This window comes from Dermochelys coriacea, chromosome 11 (genome assembly GCF_009764565.3).
Source record: "Dermochelys coriacea isolate rDerCor1 chromosome 11, rDerCor1.pri.v4, whole genome shotgun sequence".
Taxonomy (NCBI): domain Eukaryota; kingdom Metazoa; phylum Chordata; order Testudines; family Dermochelyidae; genus Dermochelys; species Dermochelys coriacea.
Window position 1 is genome coordinate 32,979,184 of NC_050078.2, and position 19,881 is coordinate 32,999,064.

At 43.5% G+C, this 19,881-nt stretch overlaps 1 protein-coding gene across 8 annotated transcripts in view; it reads right to left on the reverse strand.

The window, feature by feature from the left end:
* The window catches only part of WDSUB1 (WD repeat, sterile alpha motif and U-box domain containing 1), a 64,280-nt gene that overhangs the window by 11,410 nt on the left and 32,989 nt on the right, over positions 1–19,881 (reverse strand). Inside the window, exons 9-10 of one of the 8 annotated variants that reach the window (XR_006277958.1) lie at positions 14,769–14,951; positions 48–592 (exon numbers count right to left, since the gene is read on the reverse strand). The exons of 4 other annotated variants lie outside the window; for them this stretch is intronic. Coding sequence is in view for 2 of the 4 variants with exons in the window: in XM_043505159.1 (XP_043361094.1) it covers positions 504–592 (89 nt within the window). In the remaining 2 variants the exon portion in view is untranslated. Of the gene's footprint in view, positions 1–47; positions 593–14,768; positions 14,952–17,405; positions 19,640–19,881 lie in introns of those variants that run through there. 3 more of the 8 variants (XR_005295633.2, XM_043505159.1, XM_043505160.1) reach the window with 3 other exon arrangements.

Consider the following 19,881-nt stretch of genomic DNA (forward strand, 5'->3'; position numbering starts at 1 on the left):
GTTAAAAAAAAATACGTTAATTACATTTGTGACTGAACTCCTTGCGGGGAGAATTTTATGTCTCCTGCTCTATTTTACCCGCGTTCTGTCATATATTTCATGTTATAGTGGTCTCGGATGATGATTCAGCACATGCTGTTCATTTTAAGAACACTTTCACAGCAGATTTGACAAAACACAAAGAAGGTACCAATGTGAGATTACTAAAAACAGCTTGTGACATTATTGATATAATCTGTAACTGTACAGATCACTGTTTCAACCAGTGTTGTATATTTGCAGCAAATATTGTATAAAGGTTGTCATGTATGGAGAGGTTATGATTTGCTGGTTATGATTATGCTATTTGTATGTACGCATGCATAATTTTTGTAGTTGAAGTTATAAATATTTGCTATGTACTTGTAAATCAATGCGCTTTGATTCTGAAGTAGCCTTAGTAAAGCATTTGGTCAGCTTCTTGAGAAAGGAATGTGCAAATTAAAAGCCCAATCAAGAAACACTTAAATGACAATGGATCTTGGAAAATTCCAATCCCCATAAGAAATCATCCCAGGAACGTGCAAGGTATCATGTGGGCCATGGCTGCCACCTGTAACGAACTGAGTCATGCATGGACATGTGACTTGCTCATGTGACTCCAGACTCCATTTTGCTGTAATTTTCCACAGTAAGGACAAAGAGGTGTCCTTACACCTGGAAGAGACTATAAAAGGCAGCTGCCTCATCTCCATCTGGTCTTCAATCCTGCTTCATACCTCTGGAAGGACTTGGCTACAAACTGAAGCTTTGAACAAAGGACTGAATGATCCATCCCAGCTGTGGATGTACTCCAGAGACTTGATTTGAACCTACAGTTTATTTCATCACTGCTACAAGCCTGAACCAAGAACTTTGCCATTACTGTATGTAATTGATGCCATTTCTGTATGTAATTGATGCCATTTAACCAATTCTAGCTCTCATCTATATCTTTTTCCTTTTATGAATAAACCTTTAGATTTTAGATTCTAAAGGATTGGCAACAGAGTGATTTGTGGGTAGGATCTGATTTGACTATTGACCTGGGTCTGGGGCTTGGTCCTTTGGGATCGAGAAAACCTCTTTTCTTTTACTGGGGTATTGGCTTTCATAACTATTCGTCCCCATAACAAGTGGCAATGTTGGTGATACTGGGAAATTAAAGTATCTAAGGGAATTGCTTGTGTGACTTGTGGTTAGGCCCGTGGGGTAAAATCAGTGTCTTCTCTGTTTGGCTGGTTTGGTTTGACTTGGTGTGCATAGAAACCCCAGCCTTGGGCTGTAACTGCCCTGCTTTAAGCAATTTATACTGAATTGGCACTCTCAGTTGCGTCCCACCAGAACCAGCGTCATTACACAGCTACAACCCACGGTTTAAGAATCCGAAGTGCCTTTCAAAATCTGAGAGGGATGAGGTGTGGAGTTTGCTTTCAGAAGTCTTAAAAAGAGCAACACTCTGCTGCAGAAACTAGAGAACCCAAACCATCAAATAAGAAAATCAGCCTTCTGCTGGTGGCGTCTGACTCAGATAATGAAAATGAACATGTGTCTGTCCGCACTGCTTTGGATTGTTATTAAGCAGAACCCATCATCAGCATGGACTGATGTCCTCTGGAAGGGTGGTTGAAGAATGAAGGGACATATGAATCTTTAGCACATCTAGCATGTAAATATCTTGTGACGCCGGCTACAATAGTGCCATGCAAACACCCGTTCTCACTTTCAGGTGACACTGTGAACAAGAAGCGGGCAGCATTATCTCCTGCAAATGTAAACGAACTTGTTTGTCTGTCCAACTGGTTGAACAAGAAATAGGACTGAGTGGACTTTAGGCTGTAAAGTTTTACATTGTTTTACTTTTGAATGCAGTTTTTTTTGTATATAATTCTACATTTGTAAGTTCAACTTTCAGGATGAAGAGACTTCACTACAGTACTTGTATTAGATGAATTGAAAAACGCTATTTCTTTTGTTTTTTACAGTGCAAATATTTGTAATAAAAATAAATATAAAGTGAGCACTTTGTATTCTGTGTTGTAACTGAAATCAATATATTTGAAAACGTAGAAAACATCCAAAAATATTTAAATAAATGGTATTCTACTATTGTTTAATAGTGTGATTAACTGCTATTAACTTTTTTTAATCGCTTGACAGCCTTAGTCACAACTTTTTCAATCTCAGTTTCCACAGTTCTCAGTTTCTGGGGTTGTCCATGATGATATTCTGTCTCCCTTCGATGATCTCTATCTTTGGTCTTTGTCCTGGGATACAACTAAATCCTATATTCCACATCATTTATTTGCATAAGAACTGTATGGGACCCATCCCAAGGTTTATCCAGCTTAGGACAAGAGAAGGAGACCTCTCCTTAGGACTGCGGAACCAAACAAGGTTTCCCCTTTTAAAGTTCTCCCATGTGATCTTACATCATAAAGGGTAAAATTTTCAAAAGCACTTAAGGTGACTTAGGTACCTAAATCTCATTTTCAAAACAGACAGACATTTACGGATTGATTTTCATGACTGGAAGTTAGGTACTTTAGAAAAATCTTATTAGGCACCTGTATACCCGGGAAACCCTTAGCTGAAGTCATCTGCCCTGTAGCGCATGTGATAAGTTACGTGGACTTAGTCATTAACTTTCCTTTTGTCCAATAGCTCTTCAACACAAAGGAACTACAGCCAGTGCCACCTCTTTTGCTGGCCTCTACTTGAACAAAGAAAAGAGCTTAATCCCTTTAATAACCATGCAGGTAGAGTTATTGTATGGAGTTCTTAAAACTAGCCCCCCATCACCACCGTGGTTAACTCTTTTTATAGAGTTTCATATTGAGTATGTATACAGCGATTCATACAATGTATTTCATTAACACCTTGCCCTAAGATTTTCTATTATTATTTGTACTATTGTAAAGCCTAGAAGCTCCAGTCATGAACTAGGTCACATTGTGGTAAGTACTGTATAAAGGGAACAAAAAGACAGTCCCTGCTCTGAAGAGCTTACAATCTAAATACAAGAAAAGAGACAACAGATGGATATAGTCTGTCAAGGAAGTACAAGAAAACAATGAAAATACTGGTCAGCATGATAGGCAATGGTTTCAGCACACCAGCAGCCTAAGCATTGTCAAAAAAAATGTGTAGGCCTCACAAAAGAGAGTTTTAAGGAGGGTTTTGATGGAGGATATTGAGTACGTTTTGCTGATATTTATGGAGAGCTTCTTCCCAGCATGAGGGGCAGCATGGAAGAAAGAATAAAGGAACCTACGGTAACTCCTCACTTAACGTTGTAGTTATGTTCCTGAAAAAATGAGTCTTTAAGCAAAACTTTAAGCGAATCCAATTTCCCCATTAGAATTCATGTAAATAGGGGGGGTTAGGTTCCAGGGAATTTTTTTTTTTTGCCAGACAAAAGACCATATATACACACACACACACACACACACACACACACACACACACAAAATAAGTTTTAAACAAACAATTTAATACTATACACAGCAATGATGATTGTGAAGCTTGGTTGAGATGGTAGAGTCAGAGGGTGGGACATTTCCCAGGGAATGCCGTATTGCTAAATGATGAACTAGCAATTGGCTGAGCCCTCAAGGGTTAACTCGTTAATGTAGCCTCACACTCTACAAGGCAGCAGAAAGGAGGGAGGGGAGACAGCATGGCAGACAGAGAGAGACACAGACACACCCCCTGTTTGTGAAAGAGAGAGACATGCACATTTCCCTTTAAGTACGCTGACATCACTCTTAAGTACACTACCTCGTTAAATTAATCAGCAAGCTTAGATCCCAGCAGCTGCTGCCAGGAAGCTCCCTCTGTCCTGAGACCTGTCATGCGTGTCCCCTGCTCTATAGAGATGGGGTAAGTGGGGTGCAGGAGCAGGGGGGACATTAGCCCTCCTCTCCCCCTCCCCCCCAGCAAGCAGGAGGCTCTGGAGAGCAGCTCCAAGCAGAGGGCAGGAGCAGCACACGGCAGTAGGGGGAGGGACAGCTGAACTGCCGGCAATTGATAGCCTACTGGGCGGCTGCTGCACAGGGACCTTAGGGGAGCAGGGAGCTGCCTGTCCACCCTGGTTCCAAGCCCCCACCAGCTAGCTCCAACTGGCTGCTCTTCCTGCAAGCAGTGGACAAAGCAGGCGGCTGCCAAACGACGTTATAAAGGGAGCTTTGCACAACTTTAAACGAGCATGTTCCCTAATTGATCAGCAACGTAATAACGTTAACTGGGACGACTTTAAGTGAGGAGTTACTGTATTTGAACATTTAACAAATAGGCGATGGCAGGTGGCATCCTGGGCCAGTTTGAGATAGTACTATACTACAGTACTAGTACTATACTACACTACTAGTACTATACTACTAAATGCTAAACAACAGAAACCAACCACTAAATATAAAAGAGATAAGAGAGATAATACAGGAAAGTAGAAACAATTGTATTTATTTTCATGTTTGGCTGAGAATCAGTTTTGATCCTTTGATCCTTCTGATTTACAAGGAAATTAATATACTGGGTATTTGCAAACTACCACAGAACTGCAGTATTGTTATTATACTACATAAAGTACTACATTAAAATGACATACGCTTAGCCCCACTACCAGAACAAAACAGGATCTATGTAGAAATCTTAGGGCATAGCTACACTTGCAGATGTAGAGCGCTTTGAGTTAAACCAGCCTTTGGAGAGCACAGTATGGAAAGCGCTGCAGTCTGTTCACACTGACAGCTTCAAGTGCACTGGCGTGGCCACATTTGCGGCACTGGGAGCAGTGCATTATGGGCAGCTATCCCAGCTTGCAAGTGACTGCAACGTGCCTTTCAAATGGGAGGTGGTGGTGGTGGAGTGTGACAGAGAGCACGTTGTGTGTATGTGGGGGGAGAGAGAGTGGGTTTTTCAGGGGCTGAGAGCATGTCAGCATGCTGTCTTGCAAGTTCAGATAGCAGCAGACCCCTCTCTCCCCCCGCCTCTCTCTCTCGCACACACAGCATTCTACACTAATGGTTGCTTTGTCTCAGAGCAGATAAGCAGCTGGCTGTCAGAAACGGAGCTTTCAAAGGGCATATCTGCATTCCTGCAGCGATTCAAAAACAATGACAAGAGTGGCCACTTGACTTAAGGGGATTATGGGACATTTCCCGAGGCTGATCAGAGCGCAGTAATGCACTCTCATTCACACTGGTGCTGCCGCGCTCCAGCAGGGGTGCATCAAACATTATTCCACTCGCGGAGGTGGAGTACCAGCAGCACTGTAGCCGTGGAGTCAGAGCACTCTACGTGCCCTGCCAGCGTGGACGGGTAGTGAGCTAGTGCACTGGGGGCTCCTTTATTGCGCTGTAACTCGCAAGTGTAGCCAAGCTCTTAGTGAATGAATCAAGAGCACCACATATATATTTGACTTAAACCAAAGAAAAGTAGCACCCACAAGGAAAATAATTCTGACAGTATACATGCAGCCTCCTTCCACAGACCAAACACCATTTTATATGAAAAAATAAAGCATAATTCAGACAATTAACACTTTTTTCATAAATGTATGTCAAAATGTACATTCGTTTAGTCATAGTTGTCCTTTTCTAGTGAAGCACAGTTACAAACTTTGACACATAATTAGTGCCTGCAATTGGGATTTCTAAGTTACATGAATACATTATTGCAAATTCTCTGCCTGGTTCATATATTGCTTGCTCTGCTAAGATTGAAGGTAGAATAGCTCACTGGATGCAACTGCAAAATCTAACCCTCCCCACAAAAAAGTCCTCTCCCCATAAATAACTGCTATCCACCACTATGAAAAAGGGAGGGCCATAGACTTTTGGGAAGGGTCGATTAAAAAATTTTTCAGGGATCCCTAGATTTAACTGACTCCTTTTATATAAAGATGGTGTGTGGTAATTTTAAGTCATCACAGCCTCTTGCTGCAGAAGTGGAGCCCATCTGTTTGAGTGTGGGTACATGCATAACTGCCAAACATTGGGATGTTTTTCAAGAGACAGTTCTCTAACAATGCTGGAGACTTAAGGGAATGACTAGCCTCCAGACACAGGACTACAGTGTGTGTGTATTCCGGTGATTTTTAGAGCAATACAATAGTGCATTACAAACTTTCACTGATTAACATAAGAACATAAGAATGGCCATACTGGGTCAGACCAAAGGTCCATTTAGCTCAGTATATTGTCTTCTGACAGTGGCCAATGCCAAGTGCCCCAGAAGGAATGAACAAAACAGGTAATCATCAAATATATGCATCTGCAACAGGGATGGATCGTTAAGCAATACCATAAAGCTTTCCTTTTTTTGCCTGTTGGTTTGAAGCTGGTTTTGAATCTGTCACTGGGTTTCTAGCAATGGGAGAGTACTGAATATAGCAAATGATAGTTCTTAGTCTGGTATAATTTTCAATCTTTGTTACTGGAGTAAAGATTTGCTACCCAAACCATTCAGTCTAACTACTGTACTTTATCTGTAGACTGTCATGCAAAACTATCATGATCTGCCAACATGCTTTTAACACACCAGTGCCTCCTGCTTTACTGTACAATTAATCAACTGTCTCAGACAATGTATGCTAGAGGATTCAAACTCAGTCATATTGTTGTGGGAGTCATTTTAATCAGAAATGACAGCAAATGCCAGAGAGTAGGAAAAATTAGAAGCAAAATTGCCCCACATTTCTTTATAAGGTTGATATGACATGTAACACAAGGATGGAAATATGATAACAAATTCTTGTTTATTCTTAAAGCAGGAGTGGGCAAACTACAGCCTGTGGCCAGATCCAGTCCACCAGGGCTTTGGATCCGGCCCTTGGGATTGCCACCCTTGTGGTGCTGCGGACCCCACACCACTCCCCGAAGCAGCCAGCACCATGTCCCTGCAGCCCTGGGGGGGAAGGAATGGACATGAGCTACTCTCACCTGCAGACCCCCCACAGCTCCCATTGGCCAGGAATGGGGACCGTGGGCAATGGGAGCTGCGGGGTGCAGTGCCTGCAGGCAAGGGCAGCGCATGGAGCTCTCTGCCCTCCCTCCCCCAGGGCTGCAAGGACGTGGTACTGGCTGCTTCCAGGAGCGGTGCGGGGCCAGGGCAGGCAGGCAGTCTGCCTGAGCCCTGCTGCCACCTGGGGGCCGCTCCAGGTAAGCAGCACCGAGCTGCAGCTCGCACCCCATACCCCTCCTGCACCCCGACTCCCTGCCCTGAGCCCCCTGCCACACTCCAACACCGTGCCCTGAGCCTGGTGCCGCACCCCTCCTGCGCCCAACCCCCTGCCCTGAGCTCCCTTGTACACTCTGCACCCCTCCTCCGCCCCAACCCCTTGCCCTAAGCCTCTTCCTGCACACCACACCCCCTCCCACACCCCGCACTCCCTCCCCCAGCCCTATATTCATGGCCCGCATGCAATTTCCCCACCCAGATATGGCCCTTGGGGCAAAAAGTTTGCCCACCCTATCTTAGAGGGTCTTTTGCATATTAATATTGCAATAAGCCCGAAGGCGAATTTGCAATTGACAGAGGAAAAAACACACACAAAGGAAAGCAAAGCAAAACATCGTAATTTTTTTTTTTACTTCCATATCTGTAAATCATATTTTTATAACCATCTTTGCCCAATCTAGAACACACAGACAGGTTTCCTAAATTTCTGACAAGCAGGATTATGTCACCCCAGTTGCCTCCTCAAAAGCCCTCTCCTAGTTAAGCTCCAATATAAAACATTTATTTCTGAAAAACTAGTTTCATAAAAGCCACATTTTCCAACCAGGTATTTGGGATAGATTTCTGTTGAGCTATTCCCAGCCCAGCACACAGCATTACCATTTGGAATAAATGGTGTATGCTCAACAACTCCCCAAACCTTCACTGGGGGGACAAGCTGGAAAAGGACTCAGACATACTGGATCCCAAGCACTCAGGATTCGTCTTTGGAATGTCACATTCAAGAAGGCACTAAAATCTACTCTATAGAGCCTGATAAACATGCAACAAGACAGAAGAATGATCATTATGGAGACAATTTGCCACAGTAAAATTTAAGCAAAATACATAGAACAGTCATGGGAAAAATGTACAAAATGAGGGTATGGTCATGGTGGGGCTGATGCTGAAGCCCGAGTCCGGCCCACCCTGAGGCTCAAGCTGAAGAAGTCACAGAGATCTGTTAAAGTCTCTGTAACCAAATCATATCCTTAATTATCCTTGGCTCATTAAATCACTATCCCTTCAGCTGAGTGAGTTCCAAAAGACTTAAGTGTCCATAGCAACTCATTTGCTATGTAAACTTCCTTCATTTTATTTATGAATCAAAAACCTACAATAGAAGAATATTAAGGTTGCAAAGTCAAGCACTCAAAAATTAGAAAATTCCAGAATTAGGTTTGTCTGTGCAACCTCCTTATGTATTTGCATTACATTAGTCTATGATTATATTGTCACAAACTATTTCTTTCCATAAGACATAGGTTTTTTGATGTAATTTTCCTAGTTTAAAAAACAAGTAAGCTGAAAAAACGAATTCCATCATGTGACATCATATTCCCATGAATCGTAGTTGAATAACTGATAGCAGTAGTAGACTGTCTTTGTCTACATGGACCAGCAGTAGAGAGGAATGAGATACATACTTTGCAATGGGTTTCACAGATCCTTGCTAGCAGCAGATGAACGTTTTGACTGGAGGAATCTTGCTTTCCATTCCAGGTTCTGAAAGGCATAGGCTCTAGAGGCTAGAGATCTTTCAGTCCCCGTTCCCCTCAAATCTGATCCCCTTCTTCTCCATCCCCTCTCATCTACCCTATGTGCTAGTCCTGTCTCCTCCCCACTCCTGCCCCCAGCTCTTTAGTCTAGTCCGTCTCATCGCTTAACTGGTCCCAGTCTACCAACCTAACTACCCATCCACATCTCAGCTGCTCATCCCAGTCTTCCTCTATAGGCTTCCTGACTTCACTTTCCCTCCACCCCAGGCTCCTCATCTCAGTTCTAATCTCGCTCTAATCTCTCACTCCAGGCTCCTCATCTCAGTTCTCCATGCTGGCTCCGTGTCACAGTCTCTTTCCCTAGCCAGTCATAGTCTCCCTCTCATCCCGTCTCCCAATGTCCCCCAAAACCCCTTGCCTAGCCAGTTCAAGTTTCATTGCTGGGTTCCTTATCTCTATATACTCTCTCTACCCCCATTCCTTCGAGGGTCAGCTCTTACCAACCCAAATGCAGAGGGGACATTCCTCCCCCGCACTGTCTGGGAACCAGCAATGGAGCATTGAGCGCTCAGGAGAGACAACTCAGATCCACAGTGCCACAGCCACCCACAGTAAATGGAAGCAGCAACTGCAAGAAGAGTCCTGCTCAGCCCCCTAAAATCCTGGACTGCAGCATGCTCAGTGCTGATGAATTTTTTACAGAATGTACCTCCCATGCATTAACAAGCCTCTGCTGAGCATATGCAAATTGAATTTTTTGAGATAACTTGGCCAAATTTGGGCAATTTTTCGTGGGAACACCCATAGGCATATTCCTGAAACCAACTCATCCCACCTGCCAAATTTAAAGTCATTACTTCAAAGCATGGAGGTGCTAGAGTTTCTAAACTGAATGGTTATGAGAAATATTTTAAGATGGGCAAAGTATGTATCCCTAATTGCATTTCTTGGAAATGGCTGAACCATTTTTGCTGAAACTTGGCATGGAAATTTCAGCCTGAATGGTTAAAGTTTGGCAAAGTAATATGAAATTGAAAACAGGTTCTTATAACTGGAAGTGTCAGACAACTTTAACTATATGATGGCATTACACGCTCTGTCCTATTGACTGTCCTAAATTCCTGGGTGCCAGTAATATAAAATGCTGACCAAGTCTGGTGAATGCCAAAAATTGTCTGTGCCCAAGGCTGGATTCAGGTAAAAGGAGAAAAGGCAAACGTTCTGGTCCTCATGGAACATGGAAAGAATCACTCATCATAGACACTATCACTTTTCACTTATCACCTCAGAGATGAAGGATCGAGGACGACGGGAATACTTCAAGTGTTCTATTCAGAGAATGGAAAAATCCCCATTTTCCAGGCCCTTACTTCCTTTAACTGACTGCAACATTTCTTGAGCTTGCTTCCCCATTGCAAACAGATCCATGTTGAAATAACTCCACGTCTTGAAAACAAAATGAAGAATTCTGGGGTTCAACAACCACTTTTGTAGGAGAAAATTCTGGTGACTGGGCCAGTCCACTCTGCTGCTGTTCTCCTGTTAGATGGGTAACATTGGTGGATGCAAAGTCTTTTTTTTTTTTTTGTAACCTAGTAAGTAATCTTCATGCCAGAGATGCACTTTTGATGCTCCTTATTTTTCCTGCTCAAGATACGGAGACTCCTTTATTGGTTGATATGATGTACCATTCAGACATAGAAGACATCATCGAGGATTCTTGATCTCAACTGGATGCAAAACCTGTTATCTCAAAATAATCCACAAATTGTACCAACTGGCCAAGGAATGCTACAGCCTAGGAGGCTGATCCCTAGGAGATTTCCTGTTTTGAGCTGCAATACCCGTAACACCTCTCTGAAGAGGTATTCCAAGTCCTTTGCAGGAAAAAGTCTGGTTGTGGTGGGTGGGTTGGGGGTTTCATCTGAAGCCCTTTAATACTACTTTTAATCAAGATTCACCATTTTTTTTGGCAAAGGAGAACTTGTCTAAACTCTTGGAAAACTGGAGAGAGATAAGGGGCTCTGAGGGAAACCATGGCACCAGCACCCTTGATTGACCTGTCTACTGGGTGAAACAACTCTTCTATTATGGGCTGGTGATGTGAGAAGAATATACTTCTTATTTCTGCTATCTTTTTTCTAAGCTTGTCCTCATCATATAGCTGCAATGAACAGGCAACTATGTTTGCAAAGAATGCAAATTTTCTGCACCTTGTTTGACTATGAGACTATATTTTACTAGAAAACATGTCTGTGATGGTCAGTATCTTGCTGTCCAAAAACTTGTGAAATGTATCACTGTGCTCTTTATATTATGTTAGATGACAATTAGTCTGGGAACAGAGGCTAGTTCTATTTGCATGGTAATGAAGCACTCTTTCAAAGAGGTGTCAAAAACAATCAGAGGGGCTAATGAAATGTTATGTGAACCTCTGCTGGTTGCCTTCTCTTTGATTAAACGCCTTTACAGGGAAGCAAAGAAACCCTTTTTATTAAATGCAAATCAGGACAAGTAAAGACTAAAGATGTAAGAAACTAATAGAAAACAATATAAGGAAAAACACCTATGTTATATATCAGTTATTAACCATGGCTGAACTGCAGAAATAAACAAACTGAATTACTGTGGTAAGGACTAAAAGGACAATAAGAAAAGGAGTACTTGTGGCTGTAGCTCACGAAAGCTTATGTTCAAATAAATTTGTTAGTCTCTAAGGTGCCAAAAGTACTCCTTTTCTTTTTGCGAATACAGACTAACACGGCTGCTACTTTGAAACCTGTCTAAATGGACAATGTGGCTCCTTCACAACTGGCTATCTGAATCCTTGTAAATGCTGCATTTCCACATCAAAGGGAATGGGATACCAAGGAGTGGAAAAGGAGACACCCAGCCATCTTGAGACGCGATGCACACAGATTTCTAGAGACATGCTTAAACTGTAAGTCAGACAGGCTGGGAGAAATCCTAAAAGCTTTTAGGCTAAGAGAAACTATTTTTATTTATGATCTATGCAACACTTCCATACTTTGCGATCCAAGTTGTGAGCCCATCGCAGATAAGAAAGAAGAGGTACTTCTATTGTAATTTTGGTTAGATAAAATAAGAAAATAAGTAATTGTGAATGAATTTTATTTTCCTATTATCTTATTATCCTACGCCAAATAAAGTGTGGCCTAATGTTCAGAAACATGTCAATGGTACTTGTGAGTGTTCAGCATTTTGGAATATCAAGACACTGATTCTTATTTAAAGGGATACTATCAATTTGAACGATTTTAAAATTGACTAATTTTTTAATATCCATTTTCTGATACAGCACTGTTTAACAGATATCCTTATATTTCCTTTATTTAAAAACTATGTTTTTCTACTCCCTTGTTGATGTTCAAAGGGTCTTTCCAGCAAAGGAAAAGATGACTACAGAAATTGCTGTCAAATGTACAAAATAAACATCCTGCATTTTTTTTATTGCTGACTTCTTTCAGCTTTAATAATCTTAGGTGATAGGAACTGTGGCAGGCAGACCACTCCCTCACAGAAATGTGATTTTCAAGTTGACAGTGCCCCTTTGAAATAACTGGATATACACTGTTGGCTTGTGGACAACTGCTGTTGGGCACCTTGGAGAGAAGAGAATCGATTCCAAAGGAGTGCAGAACCAAGAATGAGGTAGCAGATAGGGCCTGCAATTCCCCCCACCCCACCCCCCAAAAAAAGTACTGCAAAGATGCCACTATCTGTAGCAGGGGTGGCAAGTTTGTAGAAATTTTGGTGGTGCTCAGAACCCATCCCCCCCAAACTCTGCCCCCATCTTGCCTAAGGCTCTGGGAGGGAGGTGAGGGGTGCAGGCTCTTGGAGGGAGTTTGGGTGCAGGCGGGGGTGAGGGGTGCAGGCTCTGGAAAGCAGTTTGGGGGTGGGAAGGGATGCGGAGGAAGGGGGTGCAGGGGTGAGGGGTGTGGCTGGGGATGTGTAGTGAGGGCTGTGGGGTGGGGCTGGAGATGAGAGGTTCATGATGCAGGAGGGGCTCAGGACTGGGGCAGAGGGTTAGGGTGTGGGGGGGATGAGGGCTCTGGCTGGGGCTGAAGGGTTTGGGGTGTGGGAGAGGCTCAGGGCTAGGGCAGAGGATTGGGGTGCGGGGGGAGTGAGGGCTCTGGATGAGTTTGGGATGCAGACAGGCTGCCCTCGGGCTGGGGCCAGAGAGGAAAACTCCCCTCAGCCCTCTCCCCACCGGCAGCAGCGAGCTCTGAGGGAGGGTCCTCTTGTATCCCCCAGCAGCACACTCACCCCACACCACTGTCACTGCATGAGCTCCTAGGACCCCTCTCAGGTACAGGAAGCCTCCTCGCCTCCCCTGTGGTGAGTACCGGGGCATGGGGCTGCCATCACGTGTGCCTCCTCCCCTGCTGCTGCCCCTCACTGTAGCCTCACTGGGGGTGAGGGATGGGGCTGCCCCTTGCCCAGCGTGGGGCAGGAGCAGTGACTGTGGGGGGGGGGGCCCTCTGCTGGTGAAGGGTCCCACCAGAAAAAGGAAGGGTCCGAGGTGGAAGGGCAGGGTCAGGGTCAGCCTGCCCTGGCACTAGGGGATGGGGGCACTAGGACCCTGCGGCGGCAGTTGATGCCAGGAGCCAGCAGAGCAGAGGCAGCAGGGAGCTGCAGTGGAGAGGCAGGGAGCTCCTGGGCCAGGGGGACATGCATGGGGGCAGCAGGCAGGGCCAGGGGAGAGACCCAGGCCCAAACATTGGTGGAGCCAGGCCCCAGGCCCTGAATATTGCTGGAGCCCGGGCACCAGGGGCCCATACAACTCGCCGCCCCTGGTCCGTAGTCATTTTGGGCACGAAAAGACCCGAAAAAATCAGATCTTGTCTACACAGGGACTCTCAGGAAAGGAAAGGTGAATAAACCAAAGGTGTTAATGGCATAACTTAAAGTGCCTCAAACCCCCATGTGGATGTTCTCCTTCAGAAGTAAGGTGGCTTTAGTTACTGCAATTTAGAGAATTAAGCTATTGTATATATTAAACTACAGTATTTCAGAGGATTACGGATTACTGCATATTTCAGTGTGCTGTAGCAATGCTCACAGAGGCGATTACTGCACAGCAAGCTGGTCCTGGCTTGTTATGCAGTAACTTGCTGTGTAGACATGGTCTTAGTTACACTGTGAGAAACATTCATAAGAATATTTTTCTTCCTTAGTCATCATTCCAATAAGTGAATAGTATATGTAAGTTTGCCAGGAAATAGAAAATTCTCCTTTTTGATCTGACAACTCAGCTTCATAGGGTCAATTATGTTGTTAAATAAAATTCATCACTAAACTACCATCATGGTTGGACCACACAGCTACTATCAATAATGTTTCAAGGTCTTATCATATGGCGCTTTACTCAGACTCTGAACAGCAATGACAACTCCTCTCTCTTAGCGCCAGTTCTGCTGCACTGACATGGCACTCATTCCTGAGCCTGACTTCATGATGATGGAATGTGTCCCTGCTCCACATCTTGTTGTGGGGGGAAAAGGATACACTTCACTCTACACAGAAATTCCTGCAACACCCAGTTAGCTTAGAGGATATATGGTTCCTAAATATTTAGCCTCTATTACAAGAGCATAAGAATGGCCATACTGCGTGAGAGCAGTAGTCCATCTAGCCCAGTATCCTGTATTCTGACAGTGGCCAGTGCCCGATGTTTCAGAGGGAATGAACAGAACAGAGCAATTTCAAGTAATTCATCCCCTATTGTCCAGTCCCAGCTTCTGGCAGTTGGAGGTTTAGGGACACCCAAACCATAGGTGTCCTAAACAGTATCTGCTTTCCCAGGGACGTGGATGAAGTGGCTCCTCCTGTCCCCGTCCAAATCTTGGTAGTAATTTAATAAGTGTTTTTACTATACTTTTAAAGCAGTTGGGGATGGAGCTCCCCACCTGCTCCCCCTTTGGCCTTCTCTCTCTGACAGCACAAGCACTGTTAACACTGCTAATAGACAGGCATTGGAGGTCCATGATGCTAAAAAAACCAGCTACTTACCTGTATTGTAACTTATCTTTGAGATATTGTTGCACATGTGTATTCCATTCCGGTGTGCACAGGCCCAGCACACTGGAGCTGGAGAGTTTTCTGCAGAAGTACCCATCGGGGAAGTACATTCTCCTGTCCCCTCCCAAGGCTATATACTGGTGGGCGTCATCCTGACTTCTCAGTTCCTTTGAGCTACAACATGGAAAAACAGGTGGAGGATGGGTCATGGAATACTCTTGTGCAACAATGTCTCGAAGAACAGTTATAATACAGATAAGTAACTTTTTTCTTCGAGTGGTTGCACACATTTATTCCACTCAGGTGACTTACCAGCACTACCGTTGGGAGGTGGGTCTTGGAGTCTACTTAAATAGTGACTGCAAAACAGCCTTCCCAAAATTTGCACCATATCTCAGTAGTTTTGACAGAGTAATGATGAGTGAAGGCATGCATCGAGGAAGAGGGGGCAGTCCTACAAATGTGCAGTATGAGCTCTTGTTGTACAAGCCAATAGTCTGTGTGGAAGAAAAGCTTTCGCTAGCCCATAAACTGTGCTAATACAGGGCATAATTTATCTAGAAATTGTCTGTGTTTACTGCTTGACCGCTCATTCTGAAAATGTAAGAAACAAAATAGCTAAGGAGACAGCCTGGAAGGCTTAGTCTTGTTCAGATAAAAGGATAATGCTCTCATTACATACAAAGTATGTAGATGTTTTGTCCTCATATGAATATAGTTTTGGGAAAACTAAAACAAAAACAGTAAGTATATTCAAATTAAAAGCATATATCACCTAATTAAAAACTTCAGTTGTGGCTTCAAAGCTACTTTTATTTGAAAAACATTGTATTTGAAAAACCCTGCCATGAGAGCCTGCAGCTCATCCACTCTTCTGGCTGACGTGATAGCAATAAGAACACAGATGAGGCAAAGAAGAGAAGGCCACTGGCCCAAACAGAGAGGGTATTAAAGCAGTTAATACAGCGCTAAGATCCCGAAGTGGCAACACGTTCTTTACCGGGGGGGGGTGGGGGGGAGGGAGTCAAACAACCCCCTTTACAAATCTAGAGACGATCTGGTTTGAAAAACTGATCTCTGAATGGTACGGTGAACTGTTGAGATCGCTGCTAAGTGAACTATCTGGTAGCTTAGAGCCATGAGGATTTGAAATATAACAGGTGCTATAAAATTCCCTGAATCTTAGCTTCTGATGGAGGTATGCCCCATGGAGTGGACCAGATTGGAAATCGTTTCCACTTTGCTAAACAAGTGGATCTTTTTCTACTGGTACACAATACCTTCTGAACTGCCACTGGGCGGTGCTTCCCTTACTAACCACTCAATAGCCATGCCATAAAGGTACAGGATTTTTGGGTCCAGGTGCAACATCCATCCATGCTGCTGGGACAGTAGTTCTGAAAGCAGAGGCCACAGAAGTTGGATATTCACAGCCTCTCGATTCAAGAGCCAGCACTGTCTCAACTAAGTTGAAGCTAGAAGAATTATCTTGATGTAGTCTTGCAAATCAACTTAAGGGTTGCCTGTGGGATGGAATAGGGAGATTGTGTACATGAGACTCAGTCCCCACCTCAGGCGAAAAACATCAGTTAATGAGCCTGGACCATGACTTGCTTGCGAACAGAACCGATGGCATTTCTTCTTGTCTTTTGTTGCAAATAGGTCAACTAATGGAAGACCCCAGACCCGAAAGACAATTTTGAGTACACTGTTCTTCAGGAACCACATCCGATTTGAAAAAAATCTCCAAAGGAGATAATTGACCAGCTGGTTCTAATAACCTTGTCAGTGCGCAGGAATGGGAAAAATGCCCTTCTTGATGCAAAAGTTCAAGTTCATCACTTCTTGACAATGCTGACTGACCATGCCCTTCTCTTGTCTGTTTTGTTAGTAGATTGTTGTGTTGTTGGTTTGGATGACTGTGGTATGACAAGTCCATGGTGTGAGGGAGAAAAGCACATTAGCTTTGTGAATTGCCTGCAATTCAAGGACATTGACATGAAGGATCACTTTGTGTTCTAGCCATAATGCTTGGGTTCACAAACCCTCGCGGAACAGACACATTGGTAAAAAAAAAAAAACTGGCCTTTTGTGTTCAGAGTTTAATAAAAAAGAGCATTAAAATATGAGGCATACAGGTGCAAGTCCAGGGAAACACAGGCCAGTGGTTTGAACACTGAATATTTCCTTGAAACAGCAGTGCAATTGAATCTAACACATGGAGGCTACTTCAGCCCAAAGACACAATCCTAACGCATCCTGCGATAAGGAGAAGATACAAAAATCCATGAAGCTGCAGATCTTCTGGCCATGTCTTCCATGCACAGTCACATACAGAGCCTCTCATCGAGCTGGGCTCCATGCCCACTATCCAGCTGTCTCTTTGTATCACTGATTCTGCTGTTAAGGGGACCTCCACTATTGCAGAGATTGGGGTTGTATTTGCTCCATAAAGTATCACAGACATTTGCAAACAAACAAGAAAAATCATTGCGTTTTTCAAAATTTGGGTTTACCAACCTTGAAAGTGTGGCTCAAATATGTGCCTGCATGTTTTAACAGCTCTCTTTGTGGTGGAGTGCTTGTAATATTAAAAAATGACATTCATATTCTTTTTTTTTTGGTTGGAGTCAATTCCTGATTATTCTAACTCAAATATTTAAAATCAATACATTGTTTTTTCTCTGCATCCTATAATCAATCCTTATCACAGGTTCTGCCAAATCAGATTTCATTTTCTTATTTGTAGTTTGTAATTAGTTCTCAATGGCGTCATCTTAGTACTGAGTGTGATCTGTACAGTGGGTCAGTCCTCCTATCATCAGTCCCACAGCTTTCAATTTTCACATAACCTATAGTCAGCGTTATCTGATTAGTCTCAGCTGATGAGCACCACAGCACAGTTTTAGGCCATCTCCAACATTTAATAAAATTAATACAGAAACTGATTTTATCATTTGCTTTTCAGAAATGGTCTTCCTTGGGACAATGGTCTTTTATGGATACCTACTCTCAGAATTTCAAGAGCTAACTACTGACTTCTAGATCCCAATGAGGCAGTTCATGCAATAATGCCTCCTGTGATCTGACATATAGTAGTACCTCACTGTAAAATATTTGTTGTGACCTTGTCTATTAGTGTGACACAGTGTACCTCAAAATAATACCCTGTACCCCCATACTCACCACTTTTATATGGTTATGATCTGTTTGTACAAAGCATGCCTTGTGAGGCATCATTGGAAAAGTTATGGTCTTTTGAACATCACTGTCCTGTTAAAATCTGTGTATCATCATGGTATATGAAGTCATGAAATTTTGTTGTATGTTTGCTACTGAAACATGAGTCTGGGCAATGTCCACAGACGGGCTCTTCAGTGGTAGCAAAAGAGTGACCAACACCCAGTCAGGTGTAAAGCAACCATCAACGGCCGTTCACTAGCAGGGGAGGAACTGTGAACAAGAACTTTATAATTCAGATGAAAGACAGTTGTTCGAGCATGTAAACCATGGAGCTGCCTGACCCCATGATGCAGCAAGGACTTTTCCAGTAAAAAGGAAAAGGCCCCAGACCACCTCTCCTTCCCTACCTATTCTGAACGCAACAAGATCATCTGGAAGACAAAGAAACATTTGGACTGGGGGGAATGGTCCTAACTGGAAAAGCTTTCCAGTTAGCACAGACTGCTGTAGGCAATTGGGTAAGAGAAACCTTGTTACTTCAAACTTGACTTAGCTTGATAAAGTTTAGGAATTAGACTGTGATTTTACTTTTTATTTCCTTTGTAACCAATTCTATACCACTTATCACTTAAAATCTATTTTTCTGTGTTAATATACTTATTTTATGTTTTCTCTAAGCCAGTGTGTTTTTGACCTAAGTTTGGGGAATCTATTCCGGTTACAAGGGCTGGTGCAGATTCATACCCTTTGATGGAATGACAAACTAATGAGTTTACTCTGATCAACGAGGTCTTGAGCAGTGTAAGACACACATTTCTGGGGTGCCGTGCAAAGCTGGGGCTGAGGGATATGCAGGTATCGCCTTATGTGTAATTCAAGAGTGGCTGAGCATAGCACTCTAGTAGTTGTCTGGGGGTGACTTGCACGCTAGAGATGGGGGTGAGTGGGCCAAGTGGCAGCTCACACTGCAAAGCAGGATATAGGACACACCAGACTGGAGAGTTAAGGGGGCACAATGATTCAACAGTCCAAATTGTACCCTGAGGCCTCTCACAATTAGTATATGTATGTAAGAACTTGTAGGGCTAGAATCTGAACCCATTGGGGTTCTGGACCACTGATGACTCTGCATTGCCATTAGAGGTAGGTGTGCATAAGAGGACCCTGCAAAGCTAGGCTCAGCAGGAAGTACCACCAATAGGGCCTAAGCAGAGGCCACTTCCAGCTCACTGACTGGCCAATACCAGTATATAAATTAGGAAGCCATGATGGTGAGCAACAAGACTGCCTGCCTACTTACTTGTGCTCCAGACCCTGTTTGCGACAGATCCTAGAATCCGGACTCTGACCCTGACCTGTCCTTCACTTCACTATTGGATTGTTACCTGGCACCCAGCCCTGACTTCCTGGTATCCTGACCTGGTTCGACTCTGACATGGTAGTGCCCAACCCTGACTTCCTGGCTTTCTGACCTTGCTTGCCCTGCAATTGTCCCCAATCACAAGTCAGCAGCTGACTGGGCATGCCAGACATCCACAGGCCAGCCCTGATAGACGAGTACTTCCTCTGGGCAGACTTCTGCAATATAGCTCCTAACTTTTCCCAAATGCAAAAAACCCCTTGGACATTCCTCCTTGTGGGTACCCTGAAGACCTTTCACCTCCCCCTTCGAAGAAGAGCTGAGAAAGAAAATAAAAGGAAATTAGCTGTTGCTACCAGCTAATCAAACAATATATGCACATACCTATTAGGGACCAAAAATCCAATCCTGGCCTTAAAAAAGGTAAAATTTATTAAAAACAAAAAGAAAGGAAATATATTTGGAACTTAGGCTTTTTGCTAGATCTTAAAAGAAACAATTACAAAAATTAAGCATCAAGATAGCTCTCTTGAGGTTCAGCTTAAAGATTACAAGCAAAAT